Source organism: Mustela erminea, chromosome 1 (assembly GCF_009829155.1).
Source record: "Mustela erminea isolate mMusErm1 chromosome 1, mMusErm1.Pri, whole genome shotgun sequence".
Taxonomy (NCBI): Eukaryota; Metazoa; Chordata; class Mammalia; order Carnivora; family Mustelidae; genus Mustela; species Mustela erminea.
The window spans coordinates 98,105,773-98,125,633 of record NC_045614.1 but is presented as its reverse complement, the minus strand read 5'-3'; the positions used below and the strand labels follow the sequence as shown (position 1 = coordinate 98,125,633).

General features: G+C 36.0%; 1 protein-coding gene across 3 annotated transcripts in view; it reads left to right on the top strand.

Moving 5' to 3' along the window:
• The window catches only part of POLQ (DNA polymerase theta), a 131,028-nt gene that overhangs the window by 12,566 nt on the left and 98,601 nt on the right, over positions 1-19,861 (top strand). For all 3 annotated transcript variants that reach the window (XM_032334783.1, XM_032334791.1, XM_032334799.1), the window contains exons 8-12: positions 2,500-2,646; positions 5,889-6,101; positions 9,900-10,042; positions 11,649-11,853; positions 12,169-12,311. In XM_032334783.1, coding sequence (XP_032190674.1) covers positions 2,500-2,646; positions 5,889-6,101; positions 9,900-10,042; positions 11,649-11,853; positions 12,169-12,311 — 851 coding nt within the window. The remainder of the gene's footprint in view (positions 1-2,499; positions 2,647-5,888; positions 6,102-9,899; positions 10,043-11,648; positions 11,854-12,168; positions 12,312-19,861) is intronic.

The following is a 19,861-nucleotide window of genomic DNA, read 5'->3' as shown; positions in this document are numbered from 1 at the left end:
GAGGGAGAGAGAGGAGGAAGCAGGCTCCCTGCTGAGCAGAGAGCCCGATGTGGGACTCGATCCCAGGACGCGAGATCATGACCTGAGCCGAAGGCAGCGGCTTAAACCACTGAGCCACCCAGGCGCCCCTAACCTTAAGATTTTGAAAATACTGGATTTATACAGGCACATACTAAGATTCTTCATCTAGGATCCATGAGCTTTGAAGTATTGATCTTTGAAACCCTAAATTATATCTGGAACATCATATACACACATTTTAATGGAGAAATCAGACATATCTTTTTTTATATTTCCAAAGCCTAAAAAAGAATCACATACATATGCATATGTGTATATACATATAAACACATATATTTTAAAATCAGCTTTATTGGGGTGCCTGGGTGGCTCAGTCTGTTAAGTGTCTGCCTTTGGCTCAGGTCATGGTCCCAGGGTCCTGGGATCAAGTCCTGCTTGGGGCTCCCTGCTCAGTGGTGAGCCTGCTTCTCTCTCTTCCTCTGCTGCTGCTTCTGCTTTTGCTCTCTCACACATGCTCTCTCTCTCAAAATAAAATAAAATAAAATCTTAAATAAATAAATAAAATCACCTTTATTGAGATATAATTTATATATAATAAAATGTACCCATTTGAAGTTTATAATTTAATGAATTTTAACAAATGTATACACTTGTTTAACCCCCACCAGTAATGAACCTACAGAACATTCCTATCACCCATTTAAAATGTAATCTTTGCTCTTTAGCTATCAATCTCCTCTCTATTCTGAGCCCCAGGCAAGTGACCTGCTTTTTGTTACTCTAGATTAGTTGTGCCATTCCTAAGAATTTCATATAAATAGAATCATATATGATGTATGTGTATTGTATGTTTGGCTTCTTTCAGCATGGTATTTTTAAGATTTTCCAGATTGTTATGTTTATCTATTTGTTTTCTGTTGCTGAGTAGTGATTAATGTATGTCTATAACCATTAGTATATATTTTACTGATTCTAGGATGAACACTGTTCCCTCACTACTTTTGCTAGCCTGTGGTCCTTTGGGGTCCCTACACAGATGAGTTTAGGGAAGACAGAAACCAACCAGTTCTGGTCACAGAATATTAGGATATTTTATGATTTCATTGGAATCCTGAGGATAGGTGATGGATACCTTAAGCTTAGCTCCAATAAGTAAGCTTTGCTTGAAGTTTTATTTGATAGGTTCCAGCCCAACATTATAATACCTCTTTTATTTCCCTCCTAATTGATGTTTTCTATACTGTGCCATTTATATTCCTTATGTTGTACCATAATTACTTAAATTCCTTTGATAATCAGAAACATTATTATTATCTTCTTTGCTTGAGATTCTGTTACTTTGATTTACAGCAAGGTTTCCGAAATCCTAGTGCTTGGACTGGAGTCTGGGCTATGATGAGATTTTCACCAGAAAAATAAGGATACGACTGCGTTTTTTTGTAAAGCTGAAGTTTAAATTCTAAAATTACCCTACTAATTTTTTTTAATGTTAAAATGACTTTTATATTGAAATAAAGGTATTGATCAATGGTAGTTTTTAAAAATTTTAAATTGTGCTTAGTATAATATAACATTAACAACCCCTGTGGGTCCTTAAAAAAAATTTTAAGGAAAGTTTACCTAAAATATTTTAAAGAATATATATGTTAAAATTTTATCAGAGGCTTACTAGTTCAGAAATCCAAGAGTTTGGGAAATTCTTTTTTTTTTTTTTTTTAAAGATTTTATTTATTTATTTGACACACACAGAGAGAAATCACAAGTAGGCAGATAGGCAGACTGAGAGAGAGGGGGAAGCAGGCTCTCTGCTTAGCAGAGAGCCTGATGTGGGACTTGAATCCCAGGACCCTGAGATCATGACCTGAGCCGAAGGCAGAGGCTTAACCCACTGAGCCACCCAGGCTTCCAAGTTTGGGAAATTCTTTAAAGAAAACATAGTTTCTGCATCTAAGAAAGTTGATGTCTTACTAGGGGAGCATTTTACAGAGAGACAAAGACAGAAGATAATGGGTGGCTAACTATCACATGGGTGGCAAAGAGGCTAGAAAAATTGTCACATAGAAATAGGCTCCTAGGTGCTTCTGACACTGCTGGTTTGTGGGACAAACTTTGAGCAAGCATTTTGATTTTTAGGCTATGAATGGTAGTATCTGTAATCCTTTCCTTCCTCAGCTGAGTCCTTTGATCACCTCTTGCGGGCTTGGTCTTACCCTAACACAGTGCTTCCTCAACTTTGGTGCACATTAGAATCAACTGGGGAAATTTTAAAATTTCTATGTTCAGGTTGCATCCTGTTGCATCACAATGTCTAGGAATCAGAGCCAGGCAAAAGTATTTTTAAAAGATGGCTTGCTAATTATTATGTATAGTAGTTTTAGAAACATTGTCCTAATATTTAGCTCTGTCATGACTTAGGCAGATAGCACTTAAAGAGGTCCAGCAAGAAATGAACAGTGTTGATGTTTTTTTCTGTGACAGGATTGGTAAGATCATCTGAACTTCCACCAGTGATACTGGAACAAAAGGGTCTCCTAGAAGTGATGGATCAGTTAAAACGTTCACCTTCAGGACTGGACTCTGTATTACAAAAAACTGTACCATGGGGAGTAGCATTTCATCATGCAGGTATCCATATTTATAATCTATTATTAAGAAGTCCCCCTAAAAATCTTCATAATTTCTTCATTTTTTATTTCTGTGCATTTGATTTCTTGTAAAACCACGCCACTTTTAGAATTCATTTTAAGAAGTGTGTGATTAAACAAGAATAAAACATATTTAGTTTACTTATCTATTGTGTGTGTCTATATATAGACACATACACACACACACACACCAGAGAAAGGCAATTTTTATACCATTGGGGAAGTGAATTCTAAAATTGTTACCTTTCTACACTTTGTTTCCTTAAAATTCAGGTTAGACAGGTACTTGCTGCCCTAATTTTATGCTACTCTGAATGTTTCCTCTTATCTCACAGGGTATTGAAATATTCTTACAAATAAATTAAAAATAAAATCAAAATCAAATTAATTTTAGACATTATCATATTGTGTTTGGAGAGGGCTAGAAGTACTTAAAAATCATCTGATTGTCAAAATTGCCAGGATTATGCAGTCACTAAATTAAATAACTTCTTTCAGGGAGTGATCTGTCTGTGACATATGTGCTAAGGATATGGTTAAGAATATATAGTTTCTTCCGGGTCCAGAAGAAGGAAATTGTCTTGCACAATACACAAAAATAAATTCAAAATTCATGAAAGACTAAATGTGAGACAGAATGCCATCAGAATCCTAGAGAAGAACATAGGCATGGACCTCTTTGACCTGGGCTGTAGCAACTTCTTACTAGACATGTCTCTGGAGGCAAGGGAAACGAAAGGAAAAATGAATTATTGGGACTTCATCAAGATAAAGAGCTTCTGTACAGTGAAGGAAACAATCAACAAAACTAGAAAGCAACCTTTAGAATGGGAGAAGATACTTGCAAAAGACATCTCTCTCTCTTTTTTTTTTTTTTAAAGATTTTTTATTTATTTATTTGACAGAGAGATCACAAGTAGGCAGAGAAGCAGGCAGAGAAAGAGGGGGAAGCAGGCTCCCTGCTGAGCAGAGAGCTGGATGCGGGGCTCGATCTCAGGACCCTGAGATCATGACCAGAGCCGAAGGCAGAGGCTTAACCCACTGAGCCACCCAGGCGCCCCGTCATATCTCTCTTTTTTTTTTTTTTTTTTAATTTTTTATTTTTTATAAACATATATTTTTATCCCCAGGGGTACAGGTCTGTGAATCACCAGGTTTACACACTTCACAGCACTCACCAAAGCACATACCCTCCCCAATGTCCATAATCCCACCCCCTTCTCCCAAACCCCCTCCCCCCAGCAACCCTCAGTTTGTTTTGTGAGATTAAGATTTTATTTATTTATTTGACAGAGAGATAGAACACACAGAATGGCAGGCAGAGGGAGAGGTAGAAGCAGGATCTCCACTGAGCAGGATGCCCTGTGCGGGGCTCAATCCCAGGACCCTGGGTTCATGACTTGAGCTGAAGGCAGCTGCTTAACCAACTGAGCCACCCAGGTGCCCACAGATGACATATCTGTTAAAAGATTAGTATCCAAAATCTAAAGAATTTATCCAACTCAACACCCAAAAAAACAAATAATCTAGTTAAGAAATGGGCAGAAGACATGACCAGATATTTTTCCCAAGAAGACATCCAGATGGCTATCAGACACATGAAAAGCTGCTCAACATCACTCATCATCAGGGAAGTACAAATCAAAACCACAGTGAGATACCTATCCGAATGGCTAAAATTAACAACACAAGGAAACAACAGATGTTGGCAAGGATTCAGAGAAAGGGGAATGCAAACTATTGATGGGAATGCAAACCGGTATAGCCCTTCTGGAAAACAGTATGGAAGTTCCTAAAAAACTTAAAAATGGAACTGCCTTGTGACCCAGCAATTGCACTACCAGGTATTTACCTAAAGGATGCAAAATACAGATTTGAAGGGGTACATGCATGCTGATGTTTAGGGCAGCATTATCAACAAATAACCAAACTATGGAGAGAGCCCAAATGTCCATCAACTGATGAATAGATAAAGAAGATGCGGTATGTATATACATACACATGTGCGCACGCACACGTACATATATGTATACATGTTTACATATACATATATACGTATGTACACACAATGAAATGTTACTCAGCCATCAAAAAGAATGAAATCTTGCCAGTTGCAATGACATGGAAGAAGCTAGATTATATTATGTTAAGCAAATATAAGGCAGTCAGAGAAAGACAAATACTGTATGGTTTCACTCATATGTGGAATTTAAAAGATAAAACAGATCAACATAGGGCAAGGGGAAAAAAACGAGGGAGGAAAACCATAAGAGACTCTTAGCTATAGAGAACAAACTGAGGGTTGAGACAGAGTTGGGTGGGGGATGGGCTAGATGGGTAAGGGGTATTAAGTAGGTATTATAGTGAGCACTAAGTGTAGTATGTGGGTGATGAATCACTAAATTTTACTCCTGAAACCAATATTACACTATGTTAATTAGAATTTAAATAAAAATTTGAAAAGAAAAAAAAGTATAGTTTCTAAAATTTTGAATTTAACATTTTCAATTTATTTAAATTTTTATTATGCATACATGAATACATTTAAAAATATATGTATATATGTATATGTATACAAACATATAGAAGAATATTTTTATTGTATATAGCTTATGATGCATACCAATAAAGTGACCCATCACCTAAATTACAAACTCGGTCCTTTTGATTTTTTAAATAAAATTTAAAAGTAAACCAGGTAAGTATATATTCTTTATGCTGTTTTTCATTTACTCGTGTATTTATTCTTCAGCACATTTTTATGCTTAAATGTGATACATAAGCCATATCTCTACCCTCAGTGACTTCATTGTCTAGAACAGGAGTCAACAAACTATAGTCTGCTGGTCAAATCCAGCAAATTTTTGTAGATAAAGTTGTATTGGAACACAATCATGCCTGTTTGTTCTGTGGCTGCTATCATGTAACAGTGGTAGGGTTGAGTAGTTGCAATAGAGACCATCTGTCCTGCAAAGCCTAAAATGCTTACAGAAAAAGTTTGCCAACCCATGGTCTAGGAGATGAGATAAAAGTATTCTAGGGGTGGCAGATTATACTCTTAAAAAGTTAGACCATGGTGACTTGTTTATAGTCATAACAATAGCTTGAAAAAAATCTTTAGAGGCTTGTAGTAGATTCCCAGATATATTTGTAAGTGATCAAGGATGATATTTCTGTTATATTCATTAGTAAATATATGTTATTATAACTTCCTTTTGTTAGGTCTTACTTTTGAGGAGAGGGATATCATTGAAGGAGCCTTCCGTCAAGGTCAGATTCGGGTTTTGGCAGCAACTTCTACTCTTTCATCTGGAGTGAATCTACCAGCACGTCGTGTAATTATTCGGACTCCTATTTTCAGTGGTCAACCTCTAGATATTCTTACTTATAAGCAGATGGTTGGTCGGGCTGGCAGGAAAGGGGTAGACACAGTAGGTAAGTGAGTTTGAATTTAATTGTGACAGCATTGCTGAAGGACTGTGTCAGTCTACTTGAAATTTGACTAGTTCCTGGCAACTCATTTCCTATCATGCTGCATTTGTTATCCAAAGCACTAATGTCATGTTTTGCTTTACTTAATATATAATGAATATAAGTTATAATTTCCATATATCAACCATTGATTTTCTACTAACGTAAAATTAAAATTTTCTTTACCTTATGTACAGTAAAATGATTCAATATTCTAGTCAAAATGACTTATCACACTAACTAAAAGACGATTTTTAATTTTCAGTATATTCTACTGCTAATGAAGGAAGTAATTTTCATGGGTTTTAGTTCTGCTTGGTCTAAGACTTCAAATAAAGATGCTGAGAGCTGGGAAATACTCTCAGAGTTTGGGAATAGAAATGTTTTCCCTCTAATTTGGTGCTGATTCTGAAAACAACTTTTTTAGTTTATTGTGTCAAAAAGTAATGATAACCTTACCACAAACCAAACAGAAGTTTTGTCTTAAGCAATGGGGTAAAGGTTTAATTAAATATCAAGATAGCAGGGAATACTATTTCTAACGTGGTACATTATTTTGGGTGTGGCAAGATTGTTATAAGCCTTATAACATTAAAGAACTTTCAGAGGAACATTCTCTGTCATTCCGTATTTTCTGGGATGTAGTTTATTGACTCTCGTATTATACCATATGTCAGACAAACAGTTCTGTGGCTGCTGAAGAGAAAATAGGGTATCTAGGAGAAAAGGGAGAGTCTTAATGGGAAAATAAGTGGGATATTATGGGTACAAAAAGCTGGATAGTATCTGAGGAAGTGACTTTTAGAGTAATTTGACTTTGTCATCACATCATCATTTCAACCATCAGGAAGGGAAGATGAGGAAGTAAAGGACACAGCCTACCACTTAAGGGCACTTCCCAGGAGTTGCTCGAAATATTTCTCCTCACATACAATCAGGGAGAACTTATCACACAGTTACTTTCCCCAACTGCAAGGGAGGCCATATGCCCAACTAACATATAGAGATTTTATTAAAGGAAAAATGAGGGGCACCTGGATGGCTTAGTTGGTTTGGCAACTGCCTTCAACTCAGGTCATGATCCCGGAGTCCTGAGATAGAGTCCTCCATCCGGCTCCTGGCTCAGCAGGGAGCCTCCTTCTCCCTCTGACCCTCTCCCGTCTCATGCTGTTTCTCACTCTCTCTCTCTGTCTCTCTCTCTCTCAAATAAATAAATAAATAAATAAAACCTAAAAAAAAAAAAAAAAGGTAAAAATGAAAGAGCAGCTGTCTGTTTCAGCCCTAGTAACAAATGATTCATCTACCTGTAATCCCTTCAGGGTCATTGGGCTGCCTCTCTTTTAAAACCTAAAAATTCAATCAATTAAAAAAAATCTTCCAACTCATTGGATTTCCCCTATTAGAGACATCAGAGAAGTTTATCCTGCTTCTATCTCTTACTTTATGTGTAAAATATGCAGGTTACATGTGTAAAATATGCAGGTTACATGTGTTTAAAGAAGGCTGGAGAAAGACACTAAAACATTTTCTATTCCTACTTGCTTCCTCCTGTTCTTTCCTCAGTTGATTTCTTAGTAGACTTGCAACTCTGGAGAGTGAAGTGTAAGTTCATCTTACACAGCTGCTTTTCTTTTAGGGTCAGAGGGTCTTTAAGGTAATACAAAAGATAAGGAGGTTTTGTTTGACTTCCTACATTAGCTTGTACTTCTCTTTCTCATGGGGAGGAATAATTGGAAGGTTGGTGCCCTGGCCAAATTATCAAGCCTTAAATTAGGCAACATTTAACAAAACTAAAATATACCACAATAACTTTGTTTTTGAGGCCTTGGAAACTTCTGAGATTTTGACTTTGTATAATACTCCATTTCAGGATGCCATATACCTTGCTCAGAGCTTCCAAATGGGGGAGTGTCTGAATAGTGTTTCATATCAATTACAAAAATATGCATACTTGTGATGCTTTTTGGTTTGTATAGTATCTTTGTAACTTCTTGGCATTTATAAATGATCTTAATGTCTCCTAGACAGTTAATGGTGTTTTGTTTAGATGATACTTGAATCTTTCTGTGGAATTCCTGGAACCTTCCCATATAAGATGTTGGTGCTTTGTGCAAAAATAGTGATTTGTAAGTTAATAGTAATAATTGATTCTAATTGACTTCTCTATTGTGTTATGTATACAACCTCTTCAGATGGATGGGAACAGGAAACTGAACTGTATATATTGCCATTAATTTGGACATTTTCATAAATCTTGCTTCATCTTGAAAAAGGGTTGTCCATTTTGTTGAATCAAAACCTGAAAGTGGTTTGAATAGTCCAAAGTGACATTTTTACTTTGCTGCTAATGCTAGTTGATACCTTTGTCGGTAATTTTTTTGTCTTATGCTGGACTATTTTGTAGTGCTTGCAAGAGCCTTGTGATACTCACCTGTTTTTTTTTTTTTTTTTTTTAAAGTGTTGTTTGTCTGATGGCACCTATCTTTTTGTAATTTTATCTGGGATAAATAATCAACAGTCATCAAGTTTATAGTCCCTTATCTTTATTCTGTCTTTGTTCTCAATTTGGCAGTCAGTCTTAGGAAAGCAGCATTTTCTTTCTGCCTAGAATGGTTATTATACTCCACCACAATGCCACTTTTGGCTTTCTCTAATGCAAGTGACCTTCCTTTTGCCCCTTGAACATCTTACTTACTTGTATCTTTTCCCCTACTATTGGATACATTTCTGAAAAAAAAATTATGGTTTTCTCTAGTTGTAATTGCTTTAATAGTATTTATGTTTGTATAAGTTGAATATTTGTATATGTTTATAATGCATAAGTGCTATCACATATTTTTATTCCTTTGATTGTCACAATAACCTAAAGTGTTTAGATTAGTGAATGTTATGATTTCTAGGTTTCTGTAAATATTTTTGAATTCATATTGTCATATATAACTAATAGTAATTTGCATTTGCAGTTTCCTTTATCGTTTCCAAAATACTTCTATTATTATTATTATATAATTAATTAGCAAGAACTGACAAATGACAGATTAATAGGACAGAAGGCCTACATATTTTATTTGATATTATTATTTTCATTTTTTGCATACACAGAGGCTTTTATAGAGAAACAGTGAAGATCCAAAGAAGCAGTTAGATGTTAGGGTCTTTTTACCCTTTTAACAAAAGGTGATAGAATTGAGAAGTGACAATTGAGAAGTAACAAAAGGTGATAGAATTGAGAAGTGACAAGGCAAAGGGATTAGGGCTTTTAGGGGTGGTAAATTGTAGGAAAGTAAATATATACTGGAAACTAATGGAAGTTATAGATTTTTTAAATTTAAATTCAATTAGCCAACAGAGAGGACGTCATTAGTTTCAGATGTAATGTTTAACACTTCATCAGTTAAGGATTATTTAGAAAGGATTATGCAGACCCTCCTTGGTGCTCACTTTCTGTTCAGTGGTAAGTGATAAGAGGAGCACCTTCACAAAGAGAAATTTTTATCTTGGTTCTAGACAAGCAGGGTGAGGGCAAGGAGCTCTTTCTGTTTCCTAAGTGCCTTCAGGTCAAAATAATCCTTATGGCACTTTGGCACATTTGAATTTCCTTCAAAGTTCAGAAAATGAAAGCATCAGCAATAATTCTATGACCATAATAACGGCTATCATCTATTAACTTCTTTTTAAATAAGACAACTGAAATTCTCTTTGGCAGGTATCTTAAGGAAATACGTTGCAATATACAATAAATGTATGGTTTTTTGGTTATAGGTGAGAGTATCTTAGTTTGTAAGAACTCTGAAAAATCAAAAGGCATAGCTCTACTTCAGGGATCTCTAAAACCTGTTCGTAGCTGTTTGCAAAGACAAGAAGGAGAAGAAGTAACTGCAAGCATGATAAGAGCTATTCTGGAGGTAATAAAGAGTTCATTAAATTACCATTTGCTCTTTTGTGCTTATAATATGATGGTAGAACTTAAATATGTGAAGAAAAATCTTAGCTTTGTGTTTCCTTATGAGTTCATAGTTTCCCTAAGTTGGAATCTCTTGTATTTAAGTTATTTCCTGGAGTTTAATATAGCTAGTACTATATCAGTATATTTCAAAACAGTGGGTTAAGACCCAAATATCAGATGATTCTTTTTATTTTTTAGGTTTACTTTATTGTCTATGATCTGAGCCAAAATCAAGAGCTTGACACTTAACCAATTGAGCCACTCAGGTGCCCCTATTTTCAGAATATTTAAAAAGATGACAGAAATGGACTGTAGTTCTTCCATCCAGATAATACCTATGATATTAAAATAAAATCAAATTAGGGTGCCTGGATGGCTCAGTCAGTTGAATAGCTGCCTCTGGCTTAGGTCATAATCTCAGGGTACTGAGATCCAATCCTGCATGAGGTTCCCTGCTCATTGAGATGACTGCTTCTCCCTCTCCCTCTGCCTGCTGCTTCCTCTGCTTTTGCTCTCTCACTCTCTCTGTCAAATAAATAAATAAATAAATAAATAAATCTTTTTAAAAATTTTTAAAAAAATTACAAATAGACATGCTTAGAAATTTCAAACAACATGGAAAGACCTAAAGTGAAAAATAAAACTTTCTCCTTTGCATCTTCAAAGGTAACCAGCCTCCTTATTTTAAGTGTTTTGTGTCCTCCAGAGAAGTTTTCTGTTTATATACCCCCATGCCTTGCTCTGGGCTTCAGTGCTGGTACTGGGGGTACTGATACTTGTGCTCACACTTTCTTCCCCCCACTCCCCTTTAGCTCTCCATCTGGAAAAAAAAAAAAAAAAGGAAAGTAATACCATGGGGTTAAGGATATGGAAAGTAGGCATTCTCATATACTGCTGAAACTCTTTTGGGAGGGCTACTTGGACATACCTACTAAGATTAAAAAACAGGCAAGCCCCAGAAAAAAACATATAGCCATTTAACGAGTAGATTCACAATTAAGAGTTTTACCTAGGGAGGTATATGTGAAATTACATCAGCTTAAATATACAGCAATATTTATTATAGCATTATTGGTATTAAGAAAAAACGGGAAATAACCAAAATAACCAAAATAACCAAAATTAATACTAAATAAATCTTAGTAAAACTATGTTATATAGTCATTAAAAAGTGTAAGATAGCTCTGTTTAGGATGATTTGATATGTTTCAATATGTATTAAATGGAAGAAGGCAAGGGAAAAATTAGTACATGTAATTAATTTGTGTATTTAATATAGTTGTAGGAAGATGATTTCCACAAGGCACAACTAACTTCACTTTTTCTGTACCCATTCCCATCCTCTTTCTGAGCGGGAAATATTCAATACTAGCATTAAAAATCCTAAGGAAATTTTTGATGTTGTTAGTAGGTGTTACCTACATGTATAATGAGTAATAATGGAAGAGTTAGAGTCTGCATTAAAATGCTGAGAATATTTTAAGAGAACAAAATCACTTCTTTTATACCATGAGGGCCTGCATGTCTTATTGAAAAGTTACAAAAAATTTGAAACCTCTTAACAGATAATAGTCGGTGGAGTGGCAAATACATCACAAGAAATGCAGACTTATGCTTCTTGCACATTTTTGGCTGCAAGTATGAAAGAAGGGAAGTTGGGAATTCAGAAGAACCAAGATTCTGTTCAAATTGGAGCAATTGAGGCCTGTGTAATGTGGCTACTGGAAAATGAATTCATCCAAACTACTGAAGCTAGTGATGGAACAGAAGGTAAATGTGACTTCTTAGTTGCAGTTGACTCACTTTTTCATCTTTAGTGACTTAAGACTGTTTAGTGAAAGGAAATTGACTTTTCAAACAGTATAAAAGGAAACTGGTTTTTCAAGTGGTATATGAATCAATTTTAGTAAGTCAGTGTTGCATTTAGCAACATCAGACAATTAACATAGAATCTGCTCATAAATATCCATGCATTGGGCAAAATTGATCAGATACTAAAAGGTTAATTACAGAATACAGAGAAACAGTGTTTTATTTTATTTTAAACATTTGGTTAATAATTTCCCTATTTCCACTCCCAACCAGGACAAGTGTATCATCCAACACATCTTGGGTCAGCAACTCTTTCTTCTTCACTTTCTCCAATTGATACTTTAGATATTTTTGCTGACCTCCAAAGAGCAATGAAGGGCTTTGTTTTAGAGAACGATCTGCATATTGTTTACCTGGTAAGTTCTGTTTTATTCACTATTGTGTTTGTGAAAATGGGGAGAAAATGCTTATATAGAATCCTGAGCATTAAAGATACCCTAAGGGAACATCTTGTTTGTTTTTTATTTTAACTGGGGTAGTAGTGGTGGGAATAGAGAATAGGTAAGGAGAAAATTGTTTTAAAATAAGCTAAATGTTACAGTAGCCTTTTAATTTATTTGCCTATTTATCAATTTTCTCTAACCTTTCAAAAAGTATTTGAGGTGCTTTATACTAAAGGACAATTGAGATAACAGGAAGTTGAAGATAAGATCATAATGTTAAACTCAAGCATTAGTTGGTACATAAATATGCATGTCTTTAAGTCATGTAGAGTTCTTGTACTCAACTTTGGTTCTGATTTTTCTAGCAACTACAACAAAGAGGAAAGCTTGACTAGTCTTAATATTGATAGGATACCACTTAGGAAAAGTGGTACCTGGTTGGCTTAGTCTTGGCTTAGTCAGCAGAACATGTGACTCTTGATGGAACACTATCAAGGAAAACAATGTATACATATTGAAGTCCAAGATGGAGAAAAAAGATGACAGACAGTCTCTTTAAAGAAATAATGGCTAAAAATATCCCAAATATTGGGAAAGATATGGACATCTATGTACATAAGTTAAAGGGAACCCCAAACAGATATAATCCAAAGAAGACTTTATTGGGACACATTATTATCAAACTGTCAAAAATCAAAGAATCAGAATTTTGAAAGCAGCAAAAGAAAAGATGCTTGTTATATACAAGGAAACTCATAAAGCTTCTGGTGGATTTCTCAGCAGAAACTTTGCAGGCCTGTTTTAATGGTATGATAAATTCAAAATATTGAAGGAAAAAATTGCCAATCAACAATAGTATATGTGGCAGTGCTATCATTCAGAAACCAAGAGTGAAAGACTTCACCAAACAAAAGCTGAGAATGTTCACCACCACTAGATGTGCTTTACAAGAAATGGTAAAGGGAGTTCTTTGTGCTGAAATGAAAGGATGCTAATTAATGTAAAAACACATGAATATATAAAACTCACCGGTGAAGGTAAATTTCTAGTGAAATGCAGATTTCTGAATGTAATGATATTATGTAAATAACTTCTAACTACAAAAGCTAAAGAGAGACATATTAAAAATAACTATACCTAAGAGTTCTGTAGGAAGACTCTGAACTCACCTTCTCCATGGAACCCACAATATTATACCTATTAATAGGCTAATTCCTCTTGAAGAAATGTGGGCTGACTGAACAGCTACAAAATGACAAAAGACAGAATAACAAGAGAACAACAAGAGAGACAGAGAGATATGGTAATAAAGGGAACCGTGCCCCCCAGTGCTGCCGTGTAGAGGGATAGTATTGAGGGACCTGGAACAGATCCCTCTGTCCTTGTACACAGAAAATGCATGGTTTAAAAGAGTCACTAGCATATAAAAGAGACAATACTAGAACTCTGCCAAGTGGTGGAGGAAGTGTGGGAAAGCTCTTCAGGTCAGAGAGACTAGGGATCAAATGGTTTATATTCTCCTTGGAAGCCAGGACTGGAGCAATATCCAGACACCATGATGGACATGTCTGGTTACCTCAGTGAACTTGTGACTTCAGTGAGTCCAGGGCCCACAGAACCACCCCAGTCCTAGAAGCACTGGCATGCAGAAGAAAAGCCACAGTTTAGAGGGGCTGGGGAATTGCAGGAATGCTCCCTCCTCTTCCACCTTGAGGGTCCAGACCAGAGTAGGGTTTGTCCACCGTAAGGGGCAGGTTTGGGTGCCATAATTGGAGGGTTCTGACTCCACAGCTGGTGGGTCAGATCATCAGAGAGACTTTGTGACCCCAGTAAGCCCAGGGTTCTGAAGGCCACAGCAGTTCCATTTGCACTGGGCGACAGAAGAAATTCTACATTTTAGAAGGGCTGAGGAACTGTGGGAGCATATTCTTCCCCTCTACCTTAATAACTCAGACTGGAGCAGGGTCTGGCTCACCGTGAGCTTGCAACCTCAGTGAGTCCAGGGTCCACAAGCCCATACCAGCTGTCTTGTGGTTCTGGAGCACAGAAGAAAAGTTGAAGTTTTGTATTGTTGTTTTTACTTTTATTTTTTTAATTTTTACTTTTTTTCCCCCTAACTTTAGGAAGTTTGTCTTGTTTTATTTTAAATCTTCCTTTTGGTTTTTTTCTTTTTAAATTTATTTTTTCTTTAATTTTCTCTGTAAAAAGTCAAAATTTAAAAGAGTAACTAGCATATATATCCACAGCTCCAACTAACCAACAATGTCATCAAGCATACACAGTCTGTATAGGGGTTACCATACACAAGACAATTCCTTCAACTTTAGGAGAAGTAGAAAGCCATTTCGTCTAAACCATAGAAACAGACACAGAAAGTCAAGCAAAATGAGAAGACAGAAGTATATGCTTCAAAAGAAAGAGCAAGAAACAAACCTCAGTAAAAGAATTTAATGAAACAGAGATAAGCAATATGTTTGATAAAGATTTTAAAGTAACAATTGTAAAAATACTCACTAGGCTGGAGAAAGATTGAAAGAATTTAGTGAGAACTTCAATAAAGTGATAGAAAAATATTGAATGAATCAGAACTGAAGAAAGCAATTACTGAAATAAAAAAACGCACTAGAGGGAGTCAACAGTAGATTAGAGGATGCAGAAGAAAGTATCAATGATCTGGAAGACAGGGTAATAGCACTCAAGTTGAACAGCAAAAAGAGAAGATTTTTTTAAAAGGAGGATAGATTAAGAAATCTTTTGAACAAAAGCAAGCAATTTCTTCTGATAGGGGTCTCAGAAGAAAAAGAAAGAAATGTTTAGAATACTTACTTGAAGAAATAATAACTGAAAAACCTCCCTAACCTAAGGAGGGAAATAGACATCCAGGTCCCAGAGATTTCCAAACAAGATGAACTCAAGGAGGTCCACACTGTAGCACATACTAATTAAAATGTCAAGAGTTAAAGATAAAGAGAGAATCCTAGAAGCTGCAATAGAGTAACAAAATTACCTCCACAGGAAAACCTATAAGATTATCTGTTGATTTTTCAGCAGAAGCTTTGCAAGCCAGAAGGAAGTGGCATGATATATTCAAAGTACTGAAAGGAGGGACGCCTGGGTGGCTCAGCTGGTTGAGCGGCTGCCTTCGGCTCAGGTCATGATCCCGGCATCCTGGGATCGAGTCCCACATTGGGCTCCTTGCTCAGCAGGAAGCCTGCTTCTCCCTCTACCTCTGCCTGCCACTCTGACTGCCTGTGCTCACTCTCTCTGACCAAAAAAAAAAAAAAAAAAAAAAAAAAAAAAAAGTACTGAAAGGAAAATCTCACAACCTAGCATATACACCTGATAAGATTATCATTCAGATTTGAAGGAGACATAAAGAGTTTCCCAGACAAATAAGAGGTAAAGGAGTTTATCAAAACTAAAGTAGCCTTACAAGAAATAATAAAAGGACTTCTTTAGATGGAAAAGAAATGGCCATATTTAGATAAGAAAAATATGAATAAAGAGATGTAAAATATAACATATACTATGACAACATGTACATAAAATGTGGAGAAGCGACTAGAAAGAGAAGGAAAAAAAAAAACATGGCCATCAGATTAATATGGACTATTTACTTAGTGTATTATATATGAACATTATGGTAGCCACAAGCCCAAAACCTGTGATAGATACACAAAAAATAATGAGAGAGAAAGCCAAACAAAACATTATAGATGTTCGTCACTCACAAAGAAAGCAAGAGAAGAACAACAAAGAAGAATCACAAAAACAACCGGAAAACCAATTTTATATATTAAGTACAATTTTCTTAAATGATGTATATACCTATCAATAATTACTTTAAATGTAAATGGCCTAAAATAATAAATATAAATGGCCTAAATTCTCCAATCAAAAGACATAGAATGGTAGAATGGATTAAATAAAACAAAACAAAACAAGACTGATCTATGTGCTCCTTAAAAGAAACTTACCTCAAACCTAAAGATGCATATAGACTGAAAGTTAAGGGATGGAAAAACATTCGCCATGCAAGTGGGGGTGGGGGGGAAGACCAGTGAACCCATACTTATATCCGACAAAATGGACCTTAAAACAAAGACTAATAAGACAAAGAAAGGCATTACATAATGATAAAGGGATCAATCTAACAAGAGGATATAACAATAGTAAATATTTTATTTTCTCTAACTGTATCATAACAATACAGTGTATGATACATATAGCATAAAATATTTGTTAATCAACTGTTTCTGTTATTGGTAAGGCTTGCTGTCAACAGTAGGCTATGAACAGTTAAGTTTGGGGGAGTCAGAAGTTATATACAGATTTTCAACTACACGAGCAGTTGGCACTCCAACCCCATATTGCTTAAGTATCATCTATACTCCATGATCCATGGACTGCAGAATGGATACTCTGTTAGCAGGCAGGAAGACAAATGTCTAGTACAGCCTGTCAGAGCTCATGAGTGACCAGGTGCCTTATCTGCAGTAATTGGAAAGGAGTCTTTTTTCTGAGTAGGTCTCAACATTGGGTTTAAAATAGTAAGTCATGTTGTGAACAGATTTGCTGTAATCTAGGCTTGCATTTAAAGAGCACAGACAGTAGATTTAGCATAATTCTTAAAGGGCTTAGGATTTTTGGAGTGGTAAATGAGAATTGACTTCAACTTCAAGTCTCCAGTTGCATAATCCCCTAATAAGAACCATCCTGCTTGACTTCTTTCAGTGTAAGGAATAGCATGGGGGACATTAGGAGAAGGAAGGGAAAAATGAAGGGGAGAAATCAGAGTGGGGAGATGAACCATGAGAGACTGTGGACTCTGAGAAACAAACTGAGGGGAGAAGGGTGGAGGGAAATGGGTTGGCCCAGTGATGGGTATTAAGGAGGGTATGTATTGCATGGAGCAATGTTTGTTACATGTAAATAACGAATCTTGGAACACTACATCAAAACTAATGACATACTGTATGGTGACTAACATAACATAATAAAGAATTAAAAAAAAAAAAAGAGTCATCCTGTACTTTGAAATTTTGAAGCCAGGTATTGAGTTCTTTCTAGCTGTGAAACTCCTAAATGGCTTCTACTAGAAAGCTATTTTGTCTACATTGAAAATCTGTTGTTTGGTATATCCACATTTATTAATGATTTTAGCTAGATCTTCTGGGTAACTTGCTGCAGCTTACATCAGCACTTGCTGCTTCACCTTGCACTTTTATGTTATATTTAAACGTGTTCCCTTAAACCTCACGAACCAACATCTGCTAGCTTCCAAGTTCTCTTGGGTAGCTTCCTCACTTCTCTCAGCCTTCATAGAACAGGAGAGTTAAGAGACTTGCCCTGGATTAGGCTTTGGCTTAAGGGAGTGTTGTAGCTGTTTTGATCTTCTATCCAGAGCACTGAAACTTTCTCCACATCAGCAATAAGGCTGTTTCACTTTCTTTTCATTTGTGTGTTTAGTGGAGTAGTACTTTTAATTTAAAGGTTCAGGCACTTTTCCTTTGCTGTCACAGCTGGGCTAACAGAAGAGGACTATCTTTTGGCCTGTCTCAGCTCTTGACATGCCTTTTTCTCCTCCTCCTCCTCCTTCTCCTCCTCCTTCTCTTTTTAAGATTTCATTCATTTTATTTGAGAGAGAGAGAGTGAGAGAGAAAGCAGGAGCAGGAGGGAGAGGGAAAAGCAGACTCCCTGCTGAACAGGGAGCCCCGTGTTGGACTCAGTCCCAGGACCCTGAGATCATGACCTGAGCTGAAGACAGATGCTTAACTGATTGAGCCACACAGGTGTCCCTTGACATGCCTTCTTCCCTACGCTTATTGATTTCTAGCTTTTGATTTAAGAAATGTGGGACTCTTCCTTTCATTTGAACACATGGAGGCCATTAAAGGGTTATTAACTGGCCTAATTTAGATATCATTGTGTCTCAAGGAATAGGGAAACCCTAGGAGATGGAGAGAGAGAGGATAACAGCTGGTCAGTGGAGTAGTCAGATGACACATAATATTTATCAAGTTCACCATTTTATATGGGTGTTGTTAATGATACCTTAAGACAGTTACAGTAGTAACATCAAAGATCACTGAGCATAGATCACCATAACAAATATAATAATGGAAAAATTTGAAAATTTGAAATACTGTGAGAATTACCAAATGTGACCCAGAGACATGAAGTGAGCTAATGCTGTTGGAAAAATGGTGCCAATAGACTTTCTCAAAGCAAGCCTGTCACAAAACTTTAATCTGTAAAAAAGACAATATCTGTGAAGCACAATAAAGTGAAGCACATAAAATAAGATATTCCTGTACCTTTTTTTGTTTTATAAATATTAGCAAGCAGATATGTATGTTCTTAATCTACCTTCTTTTTATACAGAAGATAGTATGCTATATACCTTTTTTGTACCATCTTTTTTTCTTAACAATATATCTTGGAAATGGCTCCATATCAGTTCATGGAGATTTTTAATTCTTTTAAAAAATATCTGTATAACTCCACTGTGTGTATACCAGTATTCAATCAATTCTCTGTTGATGGACATTTGGATTGTTTCCAGTATCTTGTTATGGCAAGTGATGCTACAGCGAATAACTTTGGTACATATATTGTTTAGTTTTGATGGGGGTGTATCTTTAGGAAAGACCCCCTAAAGTACAATTGCTGGGTAAATTAAAAAGGCATATATAATTTTGGTTTTGCACAATTGCCGTCTTTAAGATTTCTATCATTTCCCAATTTTAACAGCACTATATGAGAGTATTTTTCCACAACCTGATGAGTATATCATCAAGCTTTTATACTTTTTAGTATAGTTTTAATTATATTTTAAAATATGAATGAAATGGAACATTTTTTCCATTTGTTAAAGGACAGTATGCTTCCCCGCCATGAGTTGTCCATGTCTTTTGTTCATTTTTCTTTTGTGTTTTGATCTTTTTCTTAAGTTTTAAAGGTTATTTTATATATTCAGAAGAGTAGTGCTAAGTGGTATGAGTTGTAAGTATTTTTATCCTAGTTTTTTATGTAGCTTTGACTATTTATTGTGTATTTTACCTCATTTTTAAAAAGATTTTATTTATTTATTTGATGGAGAGAGAGAGCAAGTGAGCAGTGTCACAAGTAGGCAGAGATGCAGGGAGAGAGAGAGGGGAAAGCAGGCTCCCTGCTGAACAGAGAGCCTGATGTGGGGCTCAATCCCAGGACCCTAAGATCATGACCTGGGCCAAAGGCAGAGGGTTAACCCACTGAGCCACCCAGGCACCCTTACCTCATATTTTTAAAAATGTAGTTGAATATGTGAGCTTTTGTATCAGTGAGAATTGCTTTTCTTGCTCTAAGATTATAAAGGCATTCTCTCACATTTCTTCAGGTAATTGAGTATGGTTCCCTTCTTTTGAATTACTTTCCTTTTGGAATTCATTCTAGTACAGTAGTTGCTCCTTATCAGTGGGGAATACATTCCAAAACCACCAGTGGTTGACTGACATTCAGTACCGAACCCTGTTCATATTTTG